At 38.2% G+C, this 24,527-nt stretch overlaps 1 protein-coding gene across 7 annotated transcripts in view; it reads right to left on the minus strand.

The window, feature by feature from the left end:
• The window catches only part of C2CD5 (C2 calcium-dependent domain containing 5), a 135,137-nt gene extending 118,581 nt beyond the window's left edge, over nt 1-16,556 (minus strand). For 3 of the 7 annotated variants that reach the window (XM_006866943.1, XM_006866944.1, XM_006866941.1), the window contains exons 1-6: nt 16,338-16,405; nt 16,060-16,178; nt 9,033-9,119; nt 4,920-5,091; nt 2,542-2,637; nt 748-903 (exon numbers count right to left, since the gene is read on the minus strand). In XM_006866943.1, coding sequence (XP_006867005.1) covers nt 748-903; nt 2,542-2,637; nt 4,920-5,091; nt 9,033-9,119; nt 16,060-16,149 — 601 coding nt within the window. In that variant the 5' untranslated portion in view covers nt 16,150-16,178; nt 16,338-16,405. Of the gene's footprint in view, nt 1-747; nt 904-2,541; nt 2,638-4,919; nt 5,092-9,032; nt 9,120-16,059 lie in introns of all 7 variants that reach the window. The other 4 variants (XM_006866940.1, XM_006866945.1, XM_006866942.1 and 1 more) reach the window with 3 other exon arrangements.
• Nucleotides 16,557-24,527: the final 7,971 nt, after the last annotated feature.

Here is a 24,527-nt window from a genome sequence, read left to right on the forward strand (position 1 = left end):
GCTCCTCAGAAACCCTATACAGGGTTGCTATGGGTCAGAACTGACTCGATGGCATTTGACAACAAGGAAGACCAGTTAACACCACTATTACTCAAATGTGTGCACCAACCAGTAAAGCCATTGATAATAAAACTGAAGAATTCTACCAACTTCTTCAGCCTGAAATTGACCAAACACGCAATAATTGATAATTACTGGTGACTGGAATGCAAAGATCGGAAACAAAGAGGCAAGACGAGTATTTAGAAAATATAGCCGTGGTGACAGAAACGATGCTATAGATCATATATAGAATTTTGCAAGACCAATGACTTCTTCATTGCAAACACTTTTTTTAAACACTATAAAAGATGACTACGCACTACTCACCAAATGGAATATACAAAAAGCAAATTGACTACATCTGTGCAAAGAGACCGTGGAAAATGCTCCATGTCATCAGTCAAAACAAGGCCAGGGGCAGACTGTTTTCATTACTTAATTTCTTTTACATGAAATAAAATCCTAAGAGCTTAGAGAGCTGCTGCACAATGAAGAACAGAGTCCTGGTGTGGAGATCATCAATTGTTCATATGCAAGTTCAGGCTGAAGCTGAAGGAAATTAAAACAAGTCTACCAGAGCCAAAATAGGACCTTGAACATACTCCACCTGAATTCAAATTAAATCAACATAAACTTTTACAAATGTTTTTTAAAGTATTAACTCAATCAGTAATGAAGTTATTTTTTTAAAAAAATTTTAAATACCTGACATTAAAGAAATTAGTCTCTGCCTGGCCTCATTTGATGCCCTTGGTGTACGAATTCGATCAATCCATTGATACTCCGGGTCTTCATTGACCACAAGTTCTTCTACAAATCCATGGATTATCACAGCTCTATAGCACTTTGGAATAGATGTTGCTGTTAAAATTCAAATTCAAATTTTAATTTAAATGTACATCCAACATCTTGCCATTTGGCTACATAATACAAAAACATCTTTTACTGTGATAATCACATATAATAATAATACTTCCACTCAAACAATCTTCTAAGATCCACTTTATTCGCAGAAATACTCGCTTTTTTATAAGCTTTCATGTATGCAGTAAATACAAGCTGTTTATAATTTAGGAAATAATTATAGACTATACTAAGTAGCGTTCATTACAAAAATTTAAAAACCAGGACAAAATCAGCCAGGTGATTATTACATAAGGAGGTAGAGGCAGATAATGAATCCAAACATCTTTTAATTATTCAAAGCCCTTCACAGATGTTCTTCTGTACACTACATACTACACAGCTGGTCTAGAACATCCTATTCAGTTTCTGATATAAACAATAGTTTCTAAGAATATTTGGTCATAAGGTTGACAGGTTCAGCAGTCAACTGTATTACTGAATTAGGTGGCTGTTGTTAGGTGCTGTCCAGTTGGTTCAGACTCATATTGACTTATGCAGAATAGAATGAAACCTTGCCTGATCCTGCGCCATCTGCTAAATTGTTGTTACATTTGAGTTCACTGCTGTCAAACACTGTCAATACACCTCATTACGGTTCTTCCTTTTTTTCACTGACCCTGTACAACTTTAACAGATTCATTTAATATACAGAACACCAAATGTCACTAGATTTAAGTAAGATCTGACCAGATTTTTAAAAAGGCGAGAACTTGAAAATGCCTATACCAACCTAGCCTCTTAAAATAAGCATTCAAAATATCACTGGGCTACCAAGGGAATGATTACCTATTCCAATACTTTCTCACCAATTTCAGGTTTTTAAAAACAATTTGAGACCTTGAAGCTAACTCAACTATTTGGAACTTTCCCATTTTACTAATCTAGTTCAGAAGTACATAGGTTTGACCAATTCAGACTGACACTTTCCAGAGTTCTGCAGGTTTCTGTATCTGTAAAAGCCTTTGTAATTTTGAACAGCAGCACAATGCATGTCTACAGTACTGTTTCTATCTTTCAGTGCCCTATATAAAGAGTAAAACATCACCAGATTTTTCTAGCACAAATTTATATCAACTTGCAAAAATTAGATACAATTTATTCTCCCATCAGATAAATATTCCCCAGAGGTAAACTAACAGCTTCTATGGTGACAAATGAGATGGTGGCAGAGACGATGGCATAGAGAGACAGAGCAGTGGGAGACTATGGGCCCATGAACTGAGAAAGGCAGTGTGTCTGCAGGTAGGAGTCTGGCTTGCAAAATGTGCCCTTTGGACATTTAAACGAATATATATTTTCAATGTGGTTGTACATTAAAAATAAAAAATAAAAAGGCAATAGAGGTAAATACTGTTAGCTGATGGCACATGGAGGAGACTGCAATCAATTCAATGGTTTGTTGACTGTAAAACTGATGATCTGCCCTGTATACCTTCACTCAATTCACAATAAAGGCTTTAAAAAAAAATTAATAGCTTCTAGAAAATTAAAAATTTGCTCTTTGCCATTTAACCAAATACATTAGTCTTCGATTTATCATATTTAGCAATTACTAAATTTCCTACTAAAGAAGCAATAAACATATTTACTTACTGCAAAAGAATTTGACTCCACATGATGACTGTCTAAAACGGTTTAAATCATTAAAGAGGTCTACTTTGACAACTACATTGATTTCTCCACGAATACCTACAAATTCAAAAGGAAAAAAGTTTCTACCTTAGGAAAAGAATGTACCATGAAATAATCAGGCAATAAATTCCAATGACTGAATTTAAAGTAATCTATTAAGCAGTAGTAAATGCAATCTTTGTTTCCTGGCTTCATTCTAAGTAGTTACTTTATTATATTTTTTCTGAAGCAGACCTGTGTACATTCAGAGATTAACTTTCATTTTTATTGTAAATTTCCACTTAATTTGATTCAGAACTAACTGGAAAGGCACCCCATTTAAACTGATGATGAGGATATTTGGTGGGCATTTTAGAGATAAATAACAGGTTGAGATCTAGAAATGAGGTTCTAAATGCAACATCTCCTAACACTCAACTCAGTTGGGTCATTTCTGCATTTCTACACTCATTTTAATAAAAGTTCCACAGTGTGTTGTTGTTAAGCACCGTGGAGTCGGTTCCAACCCATAGTGACCCAGCATATTTATTGTGTACTTTTGTTTATTATGATAAACTAACTAGTGAATAGCAGAATTAAGATAAAACTCAGGTTCTTAGGATTCCAGAGTCTATGCTTCTAACGATTACAAAAATTTGATTTAAACAAAAGAAGTTTTATTCATTCCAATGAACACAAATAAAGCTACAAATTCCAAGAACAGGTATCTCAGAAGTGCTCTCATAAATAAGACTGCCCAGCCCCTATATCTAAACATTTACTAAATATTTTCATTTGACTACCCTGACTTTGGGAGTCCTGGTGTGGCACACTGTGGGTTAAGGCACTGGACTGCAAAGTCAGTTTGAACTACAAGGGCAGCAGTTCACCAGCTGCTCCTCTGAAACCCTATACAGGGTCATTATGAGTCAGAACCAACTTTAAATTCACACTTAAGATGGAAGACTTTCTAAGAAAGGTGATTTTCTACTTTACCTATTAAAATAATGTTACATTGTTATCATTTTATAATAATAAACACACAAAAGGCCCAAACATATTAACCTATATTGCTGTTGTGTGCCTGCATGTCAGTTCTGATACATGGCAACTTTACAGGACTGAGTAAGACTACACCATGGAGTTTCCTATGCTAGAATTGTTAGGGTAACAGATTGCCTGATCTCTTTCCTACAGAGCCACTGATGGGTTCAAATTGTTGACCCCTTGCTATCACTCAAACACTTAACTTTGCACCACTATATTTAATATAAAATTTTTAGAAACTTCATTCATTCATACATTTACTGCCTTTTACCTAAGCCCAAATTAATTATTCAGGAGCCTCGTTTATAGATAACATACATTTAACTGCATTTTATTTCCTGATTTTGGAAAATACACATGAAAATTGAAGAAAATATGAAAAGGAAAAAAAGAAAAATAGATTATGATCCAAAAATGAAACCATCCAGAAAGATAACATTTTATATTATATTCTGCCATTTTATCCAATGATGACACATTCAAAGGGACTTCAAACATTCATGGAAAAAGTCCATTCATTATCTTTTAATTCCATTTTCCAATAACTTTTATAAGTTCTTGTATATATAATTTTTTGTTTTTAACAAAATTAACATCATAGTAACATATTTTATAACCTGAATTTTGTTAACTCATAAGATATCTGCTCAGGCCCATACACTATTAGGAATTTTATAAAAACATGCTTCTTCACCCTAACAGCAAGGTCTATGTATTTCCTAAGTACATCCTTCTTTTCAATTTATTTTCTATGATGTTGTTGATGATAAGTGCTGTTGAGTCGATCCCAACTCATAGTTACAAGATTTCTGAGGAGTGGCTGGTGAGTTTGAACCCTCAACCTTGAGGTTCAAACTGACTTTGCAGTCCAGTGCTAATCCTACAGCATTTAAATACTAGTAAATAACACAAAATGTAAATAAAAATTTGAAAAACATATCAGAGATAAGTCTCAGAAAAGACCTTATTTTCTTATAATAAGTGGTGCTGTGGGTTAATGCACTGGACAGCAAGGTTGGTTTGAACTTTATACAGGATCACTATGAGTTGGACCCGACTTGAGGACACTAAACAACAAAACTATTAACCAGGTAATTTCCAGGTGGGAAAAGTAAAATAAGAATAAGACAGTTGCCAGTTTAAAAAGAGTCCATTTGCTAATCTAAAGAGCCTTATACTTTTAGGCTATAAGTTTTCAAATTTCTTAATGACAATATCCTTCTACCATCTTAAAAATTAATGAGATTACCAACAAGTAGCACAAAAGTCTTTAAGGAGAAATTTAAAAAATTGTGATTTTTTTTATTCCTTACCATGTATAGTATCATAAATTGGGAACCATCCTGAGATGACTGTTGCAGCTTCACTATAGAGCAAAGGATCAATATCAATGTACACTTTACCAATAGCATCATTTGCACTGTAAGTATCATGGTCAAGGACTGTGATCTGTAGAGGTTCATCCTGTAAATCTTCATCATCCACCTAAAAGTATAGCTTAAACTTAAATCACATCATTTAAAATCTTTAATTTTCATAAAGAAAACCACATATATGACAAATAAAAGTGACTCGTATTTATGAAAATAATCTTTTAGCTTGATTGCCAAACACAAAGGTTGGAGGGATTAACTTACAAAAAGACATAACACAACTGAAGCGGGAAAAAAACGTATAGTTTATCTCTAGGCAAAAAGGTAGGGTGGTTAACACACATAAAAAAGATATATAGAACTCCCTTTTTTACATGTTAGCCTGTACTTTACTACTCTATGTATGGTATCAAGCAAAAATGTTTAAGGAATGTCATAAAAAGTCCACATGCTGATGATCCCAATGATACCAGAATTTCTAAGGACAATTTTGGAGAATAAGTTTAAGTAAAACAAATTTATATTAAATGTCTAGCCTCTTCCCTCTTTTAGTCACTCATTATCAAGCACCTAACAAGTACAGACACTGTATCAAACACAGGAACTATAACAAAGAACAAGCCAGAAAATGATTTTTCCCTATTCTAGATGCCATTCCCTAAATACCATGTTAAAAGAACTCATCATCAAATATTTTTATATTATAATAGCATCAGATACGTTATATTATAACTGTTGTCATTGTTGTTAAATGCCATCGAGTCAATTCTGACTCATAGTGACCCTGTATAGGGTTTTCAAGGAGCACCTGGTGAGTTTGAACCATCGACACTGTGGTTCAAACCAGCCTTGCATTCCAGTGCTTTATCCTTCAATGCCACAGCTACCCAAATCCACTGCTACAGAGTCTACCCTAAAGGACAGGATAGAATTGCTACATAGGGTTTCCAATGCTATAAATCTTTATGAAAGCAGGCTCATAACAGCCCTGTATAGGGTTTCTGAGGAGTGGTTACAGGGTTTGAACTGCCAACGTTACTGCTAGCAGTCCAGTACTAATCCTACAGCGCCATACCAGGACTCCATAGGAATACAGTGATGGTTGGGTGTATGCCACTGAATCAGTTCCAACCCAGAGTGACCTTGTATAGGCTTTCCAAGGCTATAAATCTTTGTTGTTGCTGTTAAGTCCTGTCAAGCTGGTACTAACTCACAGCAACCCTGGGTAGGATTTCTGAGGAGTAGTTGGTGGGTTTGAACCACCAACCTTGCAGTTCAAACTGACCTTGTGGTCCAGTGCTTATCCCACAGCAACATACCAGGACTCCTGTAAATCTTTTGTGGAGCAGAGAGTCTCATCTTTCTCCCATGGAACAACTGGTACACTTGATCTGCTGGCCTTGTAGTTAGCATACCAGCTCATAATCCACTACGCTACCAGAGCTCCTTATATATATATCTATAGATATATATAGTGTTGCTGTTGTTGTTATCGTTAAGTACCGTGGAGTCGGTTCCTACTCATAGTGACCCTGCACAGGGTTTCCGAGGCTGTAAATCTTTACGGGAGCAGAACGCCTCATCTTTTTCCTGTAGACCCGCTGGTAGTTTCGAACTGCTGACCTTGAGGTTGGCAGCCTGACTCGTAACCACTACGCTGTGCCATCAAATGGGTTTCGACTCTGTGATCCTTTAAGGGTTTCCAGGAGCAACTGGTGGGTTTGAACCACCAACCTGTGGTTAGTGTGTGTGTGTGTGTGTGTGTGTGTGTATATATATATATATATCCTGGTGTGGACCTGTGGGTTAATGCACCAGTCTGCAAAGCCATTTGAACTTCAAGGAGAGTGGTTCAAACTTACCAGCTGCTCCTTGGAAACCCTATACAAGGTCGCTATGGGTCAGGATTGACTCAACAGCACTTAACAACAACATATATATTGATAGATAGATAGATAGATAGATAGATAGATAGATAGATAGATAGAGAGAGAGAGTGTGTGTATGTTCTGGTGTATATATATATATATATATGTTGTTCCGTCAAGTCGTTTTGTTGTTGTTGTTAAGTGCATGGAGTCAGTTCCAACACATAGTGACCCTGTATATGGTTTCCAAGGAGCAGCTGATGGGTTTGAACTGCCAACCTTGTGGTTCAAACTAACCTTGCAGCCCAGCACATTTTATATGTTATGTAAATACATACATATGTGTTTGTATATGTATATATATAGAGAGAGAGAGCCCTGGTAGCGTAGTGGTTACGAATTGGGATGCTAATCTCAAGGTCAGCAGTTCAAAACTACCAGCGGTCCCGTGGGAGAAAGACAAGGCTTTCTGCTCCCGTAAAGATTTACAGCGTCAGAAACCCTATGCAGGGTCATTATGGTTCGGAATCAACTCGACGGCACTTAACAACAACAACAATAACGTATATATAGATATATGTTATTGTTGTTAAGTGCCTTCAAGTCAGTTCCAACTCATAGCAACCCTGTATAGGGTTTCTGAGGAGCGGCTAGTAAGCTTGAACCGGCAAACTTGCAGTTCAATCCCACCCTGCAGGCTAGAGCATGCACTACACCAGGGCTCCGTATATATGTATATATGTCATACTTTATATATATATATATATATATATATATATATATATTATGCTATATGTATAATATTTATATCAATGGCAGCTAACAACAACAAAAAATATATCCCTTCCCCTAACATTATAAGGTTCTATGCCAAATAAAAGGAGCTCTGGTAGCTTAGTGGTTATGAGTCAAGCTGCTAACTTAAAAGTCAGCAATTCTAAACTGCCAGCTGTTCTACAGAAGGAAGATGAGGCTTTCTGCTCCCGTACAGATTTACAGCCTCAGAAACCCTTACAGGGTCACTACTGAGTCAGAAACAGCTCCATGACACACCACCACCACCACCTAAACCTACTGTCATCTAGTCAATTCCAACTCATACTGACCCTGTATAGGTCATTTTTCTCCCACGAAGCGTGTGATTGGTTTGAATCTTGCAGTCAGTAGTACAGTCCTTACCCCACAGTGCCACTGGTCCCGATACCAAATATTGTTGTTGTTATTGTTGTTATGTACCGTGGAGTCGGTTCCGACCTATACAGAGCGACCCTGTATAGGATTTCTGAGGCTGTAAATCTTTACGGAAGCAGAAAGCCTCATCTTTCTCTCGTAGAACAGCTGGTAGTTTTGAACTGTTGACTTTGAGATTAGCAGCCCGATTTGTAACCGCTATGCATACCAAATAAATGACTGGAAATAGTTCATGATAAACAAAGGAGTTTAAAGTTTGTGAAAAACTTCCACTATCTTTAATTAATTTTCCATGAACATTTTGAAGCTCCCTCATGTATGTACAGCAAATAATTCAAACGGAGAAATTTAGGAATTGCAATGAAATACTTAAGGGAATTTAATAGATTAAATCAATTTCAAATCATTAAGCATTATAAATTATTAAGACATTCTTGAAAGTTCACAATGTTTACTATTCATAAAAAACGGTAGTCATATCATTTCTGGAAGAAAAGGGTAAATCTATATACACTCAAAAAATGCTGGCATTTAGAGTAGAATCCTGACCAAAAGGAGAAAAAAACGTTGTAATTTTTAAAATTAGAAATCAGTATTTCTAATTTTTATGGAATCCAGACTTTCTGGAGTCATTGAGGCTGGTGACCCCAAAACTATTACCCTATGGTAATCTTAGAATCTTAAACTGAAACTATCCCCCCTACAGTCATATTTAAGCCAAAAAACAGTTCAGCTTAATTAGTAAAGAATGTCTGCCTCAAGCATTATACTCTTTTAAATCATCTACATATCTTCAAATTGATACTCAAATGGTTAGATTAGATGGTTAAAGAGCAGTGAATTTATGCAAATGATGGTTGAAATAAGCTGGAAAAGAATAGCAAGATTTGTTGTACAGCTGAAAGAATACAGCGGTACTGAATTTTACATGTAGAAATTATTGAACAGGTATACGTTTGTTATGTATATGTATATTTGACATTCAAAACCTTACCTCAAATTTAAACCATTCCGAGTTCCACTGAGGGTTAAGTGACTTATGATAGACATCTGTTTTAAAGGTGGTATTACCAAATTTTACCTAAAACACAAGTAAGAAATAATTCAAATACATATATCAAAACATGAATTTAAGTACATTTTAATGTCAGCAAAAAAATAAGTAAATTGGGAGAAAGACTGAGTATGGAAGGAAATAAGGCAATTATTCTTTGACATAAAAGAGAAATAGATAAACTCAGGTCCGAGTAAGCTTACAGAACACACCTGGAACAAAGTACACCCACTGTTCTGACCTGACTAGCTCTACAGTGAAATTACAGATAATTGTGTCAGCATGGAGGAAAAAGTCAGAATTGTCTTCAGTAAACATGGGCTCATGTTTTTGCTGTTCAATGCCATTGAGTTGGTTACTGATATTGTTGCTTAGTTGATACAGGAAATTTTCTAGATTATTTAATACTACATATTTCTCTTTTTCTTATTATGCTATCATTCAGTTTTGGATTTATCAAGCCTGGTGTGGTGCTGTGGATTAATGCGCTGGACTGCAAAATTGGTTTTAACTACAAGGTCGGCAGTTCAAGCTCACCAGCCCACTCCTCAGAAACCCTAAATAGGGTCACTATGGATTAGAAACAACTCGACGGCACTTAACAACAAAAAGCATGGAACTAATCATTCGGCGTCTACGCAATCTGACTGGAGGGTAAAAAGAAGTTTCCAAATTACGTAAAAATATTAACAGTAACTTCTTATATGGTAAAGATTATGATAAACTCAAAAGTCAAAGAGAAAGCAACTGAGTTAACTACCAAACAAATATCTCACAAAGCTATTTTTTCTAATTTCTAAAGGGGGCAGTCTAACAAAACAGTAAGAAAAAAATTAACAACACAGTATAAAAATAGGTAAGGGACCTGTACAGACAATTCACAGAAATGGAAATACAGAAGTGTTTTAAATATATTTTAAAATGTCCACTCAGACTCAATTCATACTAAGAGAAATGCAAAGTAAAACAATATATTTTGCTCAGGTTGGCAGGATCAAAAGGTCTGAAGGCACTTTGTGGACAAAGTACTCTGATACTTTGTTGGTAGGAGTACAACTACAACAATGTCTTCAGAGAGCAGTTTGACAACATATGTCAAAATTGTGTGACACTGTAAGATAAGCACTGGATTGCTAACCACAAGGTCAGTAGTTCAAACATCCAGCCACTACTCAGAAACCCTATGCAGGGTCACTATGAGTCAGAACCAACTTAAAGTCTCAAAGACGTATGAACAATTAATGCACTCGTCTGCTAACTGAAAGTTTGGAGGTTTAGGTTTATCCAGATGTGCCGAAGAATAAAGGTTTGGCAATCTAATTCTGAAAAATCGGGCACAGTTCCACTGTGATACACAGGGATGGCAGAGTCAGAATTGACTCAGAACCATCTAATCTACCTTTAGACCATTCTTTCTTGGAACTTACCATACAAAGGTATCCAAAGGTAAGAATCAAAAGGCATATAGTAAAGTAGAAAAGGATGGGAAACACTGAATAGCCACCAATTTTGAATTGGTCTTTAATTATGATAAAGTCATTCAATACTGTTGTTGTTGTATGTGTTTGGGTCTTTTCTGCCTCAGAGAGACCCAACATGACATATAAAGATTCTGCAATCTTTATATTAGCATACTGCCACATTTCTACTGTGGTGGGCTCAAATCAGGACTTTCTATAGGTATCTTACAAGTTCAGTCAGAGCCCAATGAAGCAAAACAGAAATAGACCCAAATTTGTAAAACATGTATATACTGGAATGATATAAGAAACAGGAAAAATTATGGATCAATGCCCTTCTAGAAACTTAAGCCCCCTCTTAGAAAACAAAGAAGCATTGCACAGCAATCAAATCTCTTGACTGGCAGTCAGAAATCATGCACCAGTGTTGATCAACTGTGCCACTTTGAGCATGCGGTTTATGCGCCACACTACTGACAATAATCCAGTCTTCTGCACCAGGCTACTGAAAGGGCTCACGACTCCTCTTCCAAGTCTCCCATTCTAGAACTTCAACCCACATTTCTCGTTTGGGTAAACATTCCAGTACAACCACATTTTACAAAGTTGGGTCGGTTCTAATTTCACTGTGTCTGCCATGACTAAACCAATTCAAACTGGTTTGAAGTCCAGGCTCAAATCTCAGACTTATTGTTTAAGTTACCTAGTTCTTAATCACTGTACAACTGAGGCTGCTTAACACCATATAACACAGCACAAAAGAATGAAGCAGCACTCTAGCATTTACACGGAACCAGCAACAAGCTGCAACGTGTCTCTGGTGTACAATACAAGAGTGAGTCAAAAATTATCCACTCTCTGGTTATATTAAACACCCGTCCACATCCAGAGCTATTGACAACACTGAGTGTGCAAGTGAAATGATTCTATCGAACAGACAAGTAGCAGTAGATGATATGGCAAATTATCTGCAAATCAGCCATGGCTCTGCCTGTGAAATAATCCACAACTTGGGTTTCAAAAAGTCTGTGTGCAATGGATACCAAAATAACTCACAGAAGAGCATAAACAAAATTTGGATGGATACTCAAAAGAAGGTAAAAAGTTTTTTTAAAAAAAATTATTACTGATGATGAGACATGGATTCATTACTATGAGCCTGAGAGTAAATGGCAAAGTATGGAATGGAAACATTCGCAACTGCCAACCAAGAAAAAGTTCAAAAGTCAACCATCAAACAGGGAATAAAAGCAAATACTTTGAATGATGATGCACGGAGGAGATCGTAATCATTGCAATGAAATGATGGTGTAAAGCCGATGTTCTCCCACATACACTCAGTTCACAATAAAAACTTTTAAAAAAAGGTCAGCCATTAACTGGACAATTGATGCATACAGTTTTCCGGAATCCTCAAAGGTCAGCATTGGTAGGTCAGCATTGGTACGCTACCAGGAAAAAGGCTCAACAGTGCTTGTTATGTGAGATGCTTACTGAAGAGCTGGAGCCTAAACTTCGGATTAAATGCAGAGGCCTGCTATCCAAGGGCCTTGTGATCTTGCATGACAATGCACATCACACATCCACAAACTTCTCTGCCCACACAGTTAACACTCTGCAAAAACTTCCTTTTAAGGTGTTAAGGCATCCTCCCTATAGTGCTGATCTTACACCATTAAATGTTTACCTGTTTAGTCCCCTGAAAGCAGCCCTTTGAAGATGAAGATTCACCTCTAATGAAGAAGTGAAGACAGGGGTGCTTTTGTGGGGTGCATTCGTGGCTTGCAACTCAACCTAAAACATTTTTTAAATAAGGGAATAGGAAAGATGGTTGACTGATGAATAAAGTGTATTGAAAAGCAAGATTATGCCAAAAAATGTTGTATTTGTCCTTTCTAAAAGTTGATTAAAATCAAGTCTATAGCCAGAGTGCAGATAATTTTTGACTCACCCTCATATGTTTGGCATTCACTGAGGGGAAAAAAATGACAAAATATTATAAGATATTTAATACATGGATATTTATGCAAATTACTTCTAGAAATATATACAAGAAGAACAAGTTAATTATGTTTCAGTTCTGTCTATAAAACATTAAGGACATGTTGTTGTTGTTAAGTGCTATCGAGCTGGTTCTGACCCACAGCAACCCTGTACAAGGTTTCCGAGCAGCTGGTAAGCTTGAACTGCCAACCCTGCGGTTCAAAACAACTTTGCAGTCTAGCTTATTAATTAACCCACAGTGTCACACCATGAATACTTACTGTTTATCTAAAATTGCTTTATTTGAAGTAAAATGTTGTTAAGATTTTTAAAAGTCATTCAAAAGTCAAATATATTTAAGAGCTTTGGCCCAACTGCCAAAAAAAGACATGCCATTTTTTTAAGCTGTGTTTAGAATCATCTTCATTTTTGTCTCATTACAACACTTTTGTTATACTGTGCCTTTTCTTAAGGAAAGGAATGTTTGAGCAGAGTCAATTTTTCATTCTAAATATATTTAGGATCTGATAATCCCCAAACTGCATTAAACAAACAAGCAAAACACAAAATCTTAGAAAGAAAAAGGCTAATGTGTGTATTTTGCTAAAATCATGAAGATTTCATTTCTACTAAGAATCACAGTTCATTAAGTCTTAATTTAAAGGGGATTTTTTTTTACTCAGCAATTAAGTGAATGTCTGACCACAATGAACACTGATGGTATCCTTTAGTAAAATCATTACCTTTTCCCATTTATTAGTTGGATTACCTTGAGAAAGCTATTTAAAAAGGGGGGTGCTATTACCATTACATGAGATGATGCTTGTATAGTGACTTAGCAAATTCTTGTTATACAGAAAATATTCATTAAATATTATCAAATTTTTCACATATAATACACCTACGAAATAACACACACAGCACCAATCTGCCAAGGGATTGTGCGGTTTGCAAAAACATGTGTATTGTTTACATAAAAATACAGTAATTTCCTTTTTTCTCCTTGTTCCTTTTATACAACAGGAGAAATACAATTCGGCATTAAGAGGTTTGGGAATAAATGCAACTGTTCTAGTAAAGTATTTCAGTCAACTCGTGGAAGAAGACACACTGGAAAGTAGTCTAATGATAAAGGATCATCAGAGAAGAGGCTTTGAGGAAGGAATACAGAGTACTGGTGACTTTCAGCAAGTCACTTAGTAGAAGTTGGTATAGAGAGAATCTACTATACAGACACTTCTCCCTGTGTTTCAGAAAGGCCATGGTTAATCTGGTTTCCCCTTTGTTATTAGTTGCCAAGGAGTTGGCCTCAGGCTGATGGCAATCTCATGAACACCAGAACTAAATGCTGCTTGGACTTGTGTCTTCAGTTTCATATCAGGCTGGTTTTCAGAAGATCTCCAGGGCTTTCTTCCTGGAGGTTTGTCTTACTCTAGAAGCTGCCCTGAAATCTGTATCAGTATCAGAGCAATACTTAAGCCTCCACTGACAGACAGGCAACAGTTGCATATAAAGTGCACTGGTTGAGAATTGAACCTGGGTCTCCTGCATGGAAATCATGAGTTCTCCATTGAACCTCCACTGCATCCCTGGATCCCCGTTATCTAACCAAATTTATTGCCCACTTCTATTCAATAAGAACCCTCGCTTTGGTTTATAAATGTTCTATCCCTCTTTAATCTTATATAAGAACTGTCATATTTTTCTTTCCTCTCTCCCTAACTGAATTGTACCATCCTTCAAGATTACACAAAGATTTCAAGTCTATTCCAGGCTTCATCATCTTTTATCTCCCTTTTCTATAATCTTACGCAGTACTTACAGTCTACACCCCACCCTTTATTATACTGTAATCCTTTGTTATCCCTTTTTCCTGCATTAATTTGATAGTTTCTGCTTTATCATTCCTATTAGCACCCAAATATACTCTAGTATTTTATACACATATATACATATAAAACACTAAAAGCTACATACTCACAAAATACCACCTATTTCTCTTATTTCATAACCATAGTCTTAAGACTGTTCCCTGTACTTGTTGCCTCTAAGTCTCCACACCACTTATTACAGTGTAAGGCTTCCATCATCACTGCTAGCAAAATCCCTAATAACCTCCATGTTATCTAATCTAAGGATGTTACTGTTCTATTACTTAACTGCTCAGCTCCATTTGACAGTTGAGGGTTTCCCCTTTGTAGAATCCCTCTTTGTCTTCTGAGATATTACTTTCCTAATTTTTGTCCCACCCACTTAGCTATCAGCTTCTTTTCACACATTCTCTTCATGTCAAGTTTCCTCACAAATCTACCCCTCTCCTTAATCAAGGTTTGCAAAAGGAACAGAAAGGTGTTTTTAAGGTGGACACTAGTAACATTTAGTAAAGAAGGACCAGAGATGCTTGAGATTCAGCAAGACACTCAAACTTGTCCTATGTTACAAATTTCCAATTTCCCAATAGCTACGTAGATTTTAAACCCTACTTAGAACCTAACTCTAAATTACAGATAGTTTAAGGGGATTAAAATGTATTTAATTTTCAAAAAATACAACCACCATGTAAATCAGAGGTAACTGGGATTAAGAAATACCATAACAAGTGTTAAGTGCCTTCAAGTGGGTTATGACTCAAAGCAATCCTGTATAGGGTTTCCAAGGAGTGGCTGATGGGTGTGAACTGCCAACTTTGTGGTTAGCAGTCCAGAACATTAGGAATATTTAATATTGACTTGAAATCAGGCTGTATATTATCAAGTAGCTATCAATTCTTACGCACTAATAGCCAAAATGAATATTGCTCAATGTTCTGGCTCCTCACATCAATTTTTACTTGGCTTCTTCCAAGCTCTGGGTTATTACTTTCCGGGCCCTAGGCCTGTACTAATTTGCATGAGTTTTAAACTAATCATTAGATTTAAAAAGCAATTTTGCAATTTAAATCCATGGCACTTAATTGACTTCCTACCTCAAGGCGCAAAATTATCCAGTAACAGTTCATCAGACCAACCAGTCTATACAAGAGCAGAGAGCGCTTCAGTTGTGCTTTAGAACTTGTGTTGATGATGATTCCGATAATGTTACGCTAAAGATTGGATTTCCTCGCCTTGTACTAAGTCTCCAAGTGCCAATAAAGGACTGTGGACAGCACCGACATTCTTAAACCAGATCTCCATCACTCTAGTTGAAGAATGTGTGCGTTTGTGTTTCGGTGACTGTGCGGCCACGCCTTGGCTCTCCAGACTGACAGGTGGCCTGTTACAGGAGTCCTGACATCAGGGTCACCCCAGCATGCAGGGCAGGAAAAGCCTGCCGGTGCAGTGGAGTGTGCCACCGACACCTGCGAGCTGTGCACTCATGACACAGGCGGCAGTCTCTGCAGCAACCGTTCGAGGTAAGCCTGGACAGCCCGGCAAGCAGGAGGCAGTCGAAAGGAGACTAGGCTGAGGGACTGGGAGTGAGATGAGTGGGATCCTTCACAGAGCTTGGTGTTCCCTATATTTTGAGGGGCAGGACCTTGCACCAACCTCCACGAAGGCATCAGTCAGGTCACTAGCTCGGTCCATCACTGGCAAATGGCGCCCGGCCACGATTTTCACCTTCAGCTTCCCAGGCATCGTCTCAGCTTCGGCCTCTTCCTAGGCTCCTGCAGAAACAAACAAGAGAGTCTGCGCCGAGCGCCGACTGGGCGGGGGAGGGGCGGGAGCGCGCAAGGAGCGGCGCGCAAAAGCAGGAGCGCGCGGGATAACGACAGCGGAAGGCGCGCGCGGGGGGCTGGACAACCGCGCGAACTATCGCCACTCACTGTCGTAGAGAAGGAGGCGTCCCGCATGGACGCTGAGACCTCATTCCGGAGAGGCAGCAGGAGGAACGAACCGGGCGGATTCTCCTTCCCCTATCCCACAGTACTGGAAAGAGAAGCAAAACCCAATCAACATCTTGTTGATCCTCTGCTGCCCCTACGTGTGTTTCTCCTCCCCCAAAGATGGCGGCTCCCGGGGCGTGGAGGATGCATCGATAATTCGGCGCTCTGCCCACTTATCCCAGAGAAGTTAAATTCGCCGAGAAAAGATAAAGGGGGTGGGCCGGACTTCAAGGAAACTGGAGGGTAGGGAAATGGGTCGAGTACTGAATCATCCACCGAGTCGGAGCTGTAACACAATGTAGTGTAGTGCTGCATTCAGGCATTAAAAACTGCCCCCCTTCTCCCTGGGCGGCGCGGTGGTGCCGCTCAGTATTTATCTGCTGGTCGCCACCTTCCTAGCTGGAAGCGCCACATTTCTAAAGAGCTCTGACGAAAACACCTACCGCAGAGAGATGCCAAAAAAGCGTTCTTCAATCTGCCTTTGACAACCCGTTAGTGGTTCGTGAAATCAATTTAGCAGGTTTCTCCGTGGATGTGGGTGGTAGTTTTTGATTTATATGAAATAGAATAAGGAATATCAGGGGCATGTCGGGTAGTAGATTAAGTATTGTTTCGTGAAACTTGATTCCGTCATATACATGTGTACCGGGTCACAGATGTTACTGTGAGTGCTAGGCAAAAAAAAAAAAAAAAAAGGGGGCGGGGGGGGGCTATAACCCAAAAGCTAAGCTTGAAAGGAATTTGTATTGCATTCTTAGATCGTCTCAGTGTGCTGTTAAGCATCTACAATCATAAGGATAAAATCTACAGTTCTGGCCCGAGTTTAAGACCTCCTGTTAAGTGCCATTGAGTCGGTCCCAAGGCAAGTTGTTAAATGCCTTTGAGTTCCGGACTCTTAGCGACCCTGTATAGGGTTTCCGAGGAGCGGCTGGTGAGCTTGTACCGGCGACCTTGCTGTTCAAACCGATCTTACAGTTGCACTAAAGAGCAGCTGGTGGGTTTGAACCACTGACCTTGCTGTTAGCAGTCAAGTGCTTATCCTACAGCGTAATTATAGTCAACAAGAAATGAACTCGCTGAGCATTCATTAAATTTCTTTGTTGCTGTTAAGTGCCATTGAGTTGATTCTGACCCATAGCGACCCTGTATAGGGTTTCCAAGGAGCAGCTGGTGAGCTTGAATCACCGACCTTAAAGTTCAAACGACTGTAACTACCTAAAAAAATGAGTGCTGGAGGCACAGTGGGTTAAGCATTGTGCTGCTAACCTACAGATCAAGATTGGGTACCATCAGCCACTTTGTGGAAATCTAACTGGAGATCTTCCATAAGGGTTTATAATTTTGGAAACCCTATGTTGTTGTTGTTGTTAAGTGCCGTCAAGTCGGTTCCGACCCATAGCGACCCTGTACAGGGTTTCCGAGGGTGTAAATCTTTACGGGAGTAGAAAGCCTCATCTTTCTCCCGCGGAGCAGCTGGTAGTTTCGAACTGCTGACCTTAAGGTTCGCAGCCCTATTCGTAACCACTACGCTACCAGAGCTCCTTTTAGAGTAGTTATAATCTGTCTTTTAGGGTTGCTATGCTTCAGGAATCAACTCTGAATTTAAGCACATAAAAGCACTAACATGAGGCCTAATCTATCAGCTCAGACCACCAGAAAAAGAACTTAAAGTACACACAGGGCCTAACAGAAATATCTCCATACCAAATACCAAAAATCATTAACAGTACATTCCATATCAAATACCAAAGTCAACATTCACAATTCCCATGAAGAGTGTATAGCACTGTGATGATCCTGCTCACTACTGTCCAATGGCTTCTGATTCATAGAGACCCTAAAGGACAGAATAGAATTGCTCCCTACTGTGGTGCTGTAGGATCAGCACTGGACTGTGAACCACAATGTCAGCAGTTCAAACCAACTGTTCCTTGAAACACTATACAGGGTCACATGAGCCCACAACACTTAACAACAGCTAGTGTTTCCAGGACCATAAATCATTAGGAAGCAGACAGTCTTATCTTTCTCCCGCAGAGCTACTAGTGGTTCCAAACTGGAGCTTTCAGTTAGCAACCCAATGCTTAGCCCACTGCACCACCAGAGCTCATGGGTTAATAAAAAATGGAAAATCCTAAATAAGGTATATCAGGATGATCTTTAACCTCAGAAATACTGAACAGGTTAAACATTCTAGGCAATTGTGATCTAGAATTCTCTTTCTAAGGCAAAAGTTCCTTCTGCAACAGGAATATTGTCCTCATAATTGAAAAGCTGAACTCTTCCATAGAAGAAAGGGAACCACGTTTTCAAAATAAAACTCTAAGAGATAAAACTGAGTTTTTGGACTTGAGAAAACGTTGTCCACTCAAACTTTCAAATGATAGCAACCACTGTTGCCATGCCCATTTTCTTAGCTCCACGTGCAGCTTCTTGTGGAGTCTAGCTCTGACCTTGCCAAACACCACAGGTCTGTTCCATGATATATGCGATCAGTGTTGTTAAGTGCTGTTGAGTCGGTTTCAATTCATAGGGACGCTGTATCCGGTTCCCAAGACTTTTATAAATCTTTCCAGGAGCAGAAAGCTTCATCTTTCTCCCGCAGAGCTGCTGGTGGAGCTCAACTATTGACCTTGTGGTTTGCAGTCTAGTGCTATCTGATGGTTTGTTGTTGTATGTGTTGTTGAGTAGGTTCCAACTCATACAGACCCTGTATAGGGATTCTGAAGAATAGCTAGTGAATTTGAATAGAATTGACATAGCTTTTTTTTCTCCCCCACATCAAAGTTTTCATATATTACTACTTCATTTAAAGAAAAAAAAATCTAAAAAACCCCCAAAACATATAAAAATACTAGAGCACTAAAGTCTAGCAACAATTTTAATGGAAAATAATGCATTGTATTGCAAAATGTTGTAATGTAAGGAAATATTTGCAAATTGCACAATTAGAGGTTAGCAATCGGCCTCCTAATTAGTAGGCAGTCAGGTATTTGTACATGCATACCTGTTGCCTTAGGCTTCATCATCAGGAAATTATAATTAAGATACTTCCTGAAGGTTTGTTGTTTTTTTTTTTTAGTAGAATTAAGCCTGACTTCAGTTTAACTGTTTCCTAATAATTATCCTAGTTTGTTTTAATTAATGCAGGGAACAATGATGAATTTCCTGACAAATCTATCATTAGGATTTGGCTCCTCATTACCTTCGTGAGCTTCATACCTTGGTGTGATTCTGTGCGTTTTAGATCCTATAGTAATAGGTCAACATATCCAAAACTAATTTTAATTCTCTTTATTTACCCACAGGTGCAACAACTGTTATAGCAACAAAACAGACAAAAGTATTGGTCCTCTTCCACTACATTTCCCAATTCAAACAGGAGCAGCATCAATTCTCAATTGCTCAAACCAGAAATTCAGTGCACTAGTTTAGACCTCAGGGCACATGGTAGCTCTGTAGGATAAGCACTGGACTGAGAACCACAAGGTAGGAAGTTTGAGCCCACTAGCCCCCTCCATGGGAGAAAGACGAGTCTTTCTGCTCTGGCAAAGAATTGTTGTTGTTAAGTGCCATTGAGTCATTTCCTACTCATAACAATCCTATGTAGGGTTTTCGAGGAGTATCTGGTGAGTTTGAATCGCTGACCTGGCAGTTCCAACAACCTTGCGGTCCAGTGCTTATCCTTCAACACTATACCAGGACTCCCAGGATTACAACCTTGGAAGCCCTATGTAAGACCGCTATGAGTCAGAACCAACTAGATGACACTTAACAACAGGTTTAGACCTCAGAGTCTGGTTTAAGTATAAGGGTGGTTACAAATGAAAACCTGGATTTAGTTCAGTTACTTTTGCCTTGATTTATTCCTAATGCAGCAAATTAGCTGTGTAAAGAGAGAAAATGACATAATTAGGCATTTGGTGGTGGTGGTGTGCCATGGAGTCAGTTCCAACTCATAGTGACCCTGCATAGGATTTCTGAGGCTGTAAATCTTTATGGGAGCAGAAAACCTCATCTTTCTCCTGTGGAACACCTGGTAGTTTCGAACTGCTGACCTTGAGGTTAGCAGCCCAACTCATAACCATTACATTACCAGAGCTCCTTAAGTAGGCACTTAGATTCATTTCCCCATTGCTTCCCTTGTATCGCATGAAGGCATTGCAAAAGTTCATTGAGCATAATGGCTATAGTGAATAAGATGCTCTCCAGATTGGAAGATTATTGAAGTGGAACACTTTGATTTTTATCAACATCCATTAATGCATTCAATGAGCCACATTTGTTGTTATGTGCCGTATTCCGACTCATAGCAACCCTGTACAGGGTTTCCGAGGCTGTAAATCTTTATGGGAGCAGAAAGCCTCATCTTTCTCCCGTGGAATGAGCCACATTACCTAGGCATAATGTACAAATTATAGACATTGAGTTTCATACTAACACCAGGACAAGTTCCTCTTATTCTGTTTGTGTCTGTACTGCAATGTTTAGAGGTTTTCCATTTGTGTCTACTCAAGGCCTTTGTAAAACAATCTAGCCACAGTTGGCAGTTATCCTTGCTTCTTCCCTGTTCCTCACCACAGTACACCCCACATCAAATTAATCACCAAGTCCTATTGTTTACAACTACTCAAGTCCACAAGTTACATCACTGTATTCATAAACCACCATTATTTTTTACCTGGAACACTGATAAGCAGTTTTCCATGCTTGCTCGCCTCTTTTCTATTCAACATAAAGGAGTCAAGGTGGTCTTTTTAAGTAACTAACTTGTTTGGATCAATCTTTTACTGCCATTTTTAACTAAAGATCAGAAGAGATACCCAATTTTTTCGCTTTATAAAGAAGTATATGAATGTTACAAAATTTAAGGTATAGAAATCAACCAAAAGTGTGTCTTTCATTTTATTTTGCCTTGTTTAGTGTGTTTAAAGTCCAACTCTATGATTTTTCTACTGTATGTTAACAACTAGTGCCAGAATATTCCACTTCATTTTACAATGATCTATCAATGGAAATAAGTCTCAATTCACCTTATTTCACCTGACCCTTAAAAGTTTTAAGCCCAAGAGACTTCTGGGGTATGATACCAGAGTGGCAGACACATTAAGCAGACTCTCTACAACAAGGACAGGTGAAATAAAGTGAAATCCATACAGATGATGATCCTGGAACCCTGACTTCCAGAGTTTAGAACAGAGAGGTAGATTGAGTATGGACTGGAACAGGGAGCTGAACAGGGGCAGCAAGAAAGAAGACAACAGGCAGCCTGTCTAACCTGGAGTGCCAAGACCATCTTGAGCTTTTATGGGCAACTGTCAGTATAGCAACCTGGAGGCATAGGACAAGGCTGGAGATGGTGACAAGAGGACTAAGATTCTCCCTTGTTCTCCGTGCCTGCCTGATGGCAGCAGGCATGGCCAGTCTGCGCCCTTGCCAACCCAGCAGCCAGTGGCACCCCCTCTTCCACAGCCTGTCTTTGGCTTGGTATTCAGTGATAGACATTCCACCTCCACATCTGGATGCACTTGAACCCACCCTGAACTACACACTACAAAACAGTAAACAGAGAACTGCGTTCACACTTCCAGCCTACCATATCCACCAGGAGACAGGTGCTTAAGAACACACCAACATAAAAATCATAAAATAAATATAAATACAATGTCACCACAAAGTCTCTGAGATAACAATTTCAGCTTACACTAAGAAGCAAGACAGAGTACCTCAAACAAGTGGCCAAAATACAGTCAGAAAATATAACACCAGAAATGATATTGGAACTACTTAAGAAATTTTAAAGAATGATATTTCGCTACCTTCAATGGAGTCAGAGAATGACTGAAAAAAAAGATGAAATCAAGGAACACATAGACAAAACAGACAAATCCAAAAACACACTACTAGAAAAACATAACATTATAAATGACAAATTATAAAACATACAAAAATGGCAATTAGCCCTAAGATAAATGTTAAGACATCAGAAAGAGATAATACATTGAAAGTACAAAGAGGTAGAATTGAAATAATGGAAGGCCAAATTAGTGAGCTTGAAGACAAATCTCTCAATATTCATCTGCTAGAGGAACAATCCCACCACTCATCTGTCAGTTTGTTGTACTATGATGGCTTGCATGCTGCTATGATTCTGGAAGCTATGCTACCAGTATTTTAAATACCAGCAGGGTCACCCATGGTGGACAGGTTTCAGATGAGCTTCCATACTGTGACGAACTAGTAAGAAGGAGACAACAAAGTGCTTCAAAATATTTAGTCATCAGAAAATCTTATGAACTGTCAGCGCCAGAATATTGAATACTGAAACATGAATAGGACCAGAATATTGAGTATTGAAACATGATTAATAGCTTCAGTGCTGGCAGATGAGCCCATCAGACTGGAAGACACTAAAAATGTGACTATGAAAAAGTGGTCTCCTCAAAGTAGAGCTGACATGACACAAAGGGAGTAAGCCTTCAGGACCTTTATTTGCTGATGGGGCACAACTGAAAATGAGCAAAAACTACTATAAACATCCATTAATAATCAGAACATGGAATGTATGAAGTAAGAAACTTGCAAAATAGTAAGCTGTCAAAAATTAAACAGAACACATAAACATCAATATCCTAGGCATTAGTAAGCTGAAATGGACTGATACAGGTCATTTTTAATCTGAAAAACACATGGTTTACCAAGCCAGAAATGACAAATTGAAGATTGTCACTGTATTCATCATCAAAAAGACCATTTCAAAATCTATCTGGAAGTACAACATTGTCTGTGATAGGTTAATATCCATATGCCTACTGTTAATACAAATACTATTCAAATTTATGCACCAGAATTGCCAGAAACTCAAGCCTGATTCAGAAGAGGGCATGAATGTTTGCTGAAGCAGAGAATACTGTGGTAAGTAATTGTGCAAAGATTTTCAACTGCGTTGATCATGACAAATTATGACTAACATTGAGAAGATGGGTATTCCAGAACTTGTAATTGTACTTCTTGCTCTATGTACAGGTCCCTGATGAACACAATCAAGTGTTCTGGAATATTCATTCTTTGCAATGTTATCCAGAGCTTGTCAGAATCCACACAATCAAAAACATTTCCACAGTCCATAAAGCACCAAGTCTGTTCCACAGTTTGACCCAGCCTTATTTTGGCTGATGATATTGAGCTCTACAGTCTTGTCCCACAGATGTAGTCAGTTTGATACCTTTGTATTCCATCCAATGATACTCATGTGTATAGTCAGCTGATATGTTGTTTTAAATGATTTTTGCAATGATAAGTCATTAAGCTTGTAAAATTCTATTATGTGATCTCCAGCATCGTTTCTATCACCAAGGCTATATTTTCCAACTACTCTACTTTCCTCTTTGTTTCTAATCTTTGCATTCCAATAACCAGTAATTAATATATCCTGATTACATATTTTATCAGTTTCACACTGAAGAAGTTGGTAGAATTCTTCAATTTCATCATCACTGGCTTCTGTGGTTGGTGTGTAAACTTGAATAGTAGTAGTATTAACTGGTCTTACTGGTAGGCTTATAGATATTATCCTATCAGTGACAACATTGTACTTCAAGATAGGTCTTGAAATACTCTTTTGATAATGAATGCTATGCTATTCCTCTTGAATATATCTTTCCCAGCATAATAAAACATAATTATCTGATTAAAAATGACTAATACCTACCTGTCCATGTCAGTTCACTAATGCCTAAGACATCGATATTTGTGCATTCAGTTTCATTTTTGACAGCATCTAACTTTCCTAGATTCATACTTTGTACATTCTATTTTCTAATTATTGATGGATAATTGCAGGTGTTTCTCCTCATTTTGAGTTGTGGCCCATCAGCAAATGAAGGTCCCAAAAGCTTTATTCCATTCTCATCATCACAGTCAACTCTACTTTGAGGAGGTAGCTCTTCTCCAGTCCCATTTTGAGGGCATTCCAACCTGAAGGGTTGGAAGACTGGCACTATATTTGATGGTATTTAGGTGCTTGTTATTCATAATGTTTTCTTAATGTGGCACTATATCTGACAATGTTCTGCTGCTGTTCATAAGATTTTCGGTGGCTAAATGTTCCTAAAGGAGTTCTGGTAGTGT

Source organism: Chrysochloris asiatica, unplaced genomic scaffold (assembly GCF_000296735.1).
Source record: "Chrysochloris asiatica unplaced genomic scaffold, ChrAsi1.0 scaffold00098, whole genome shotgun sequence".
NCBI lineage: Eukaryota > Metazoa > Chordata > Mammalia > Afrosoricida > Chrysochloridae > Chrysochloris > Chrysochloris asiatica.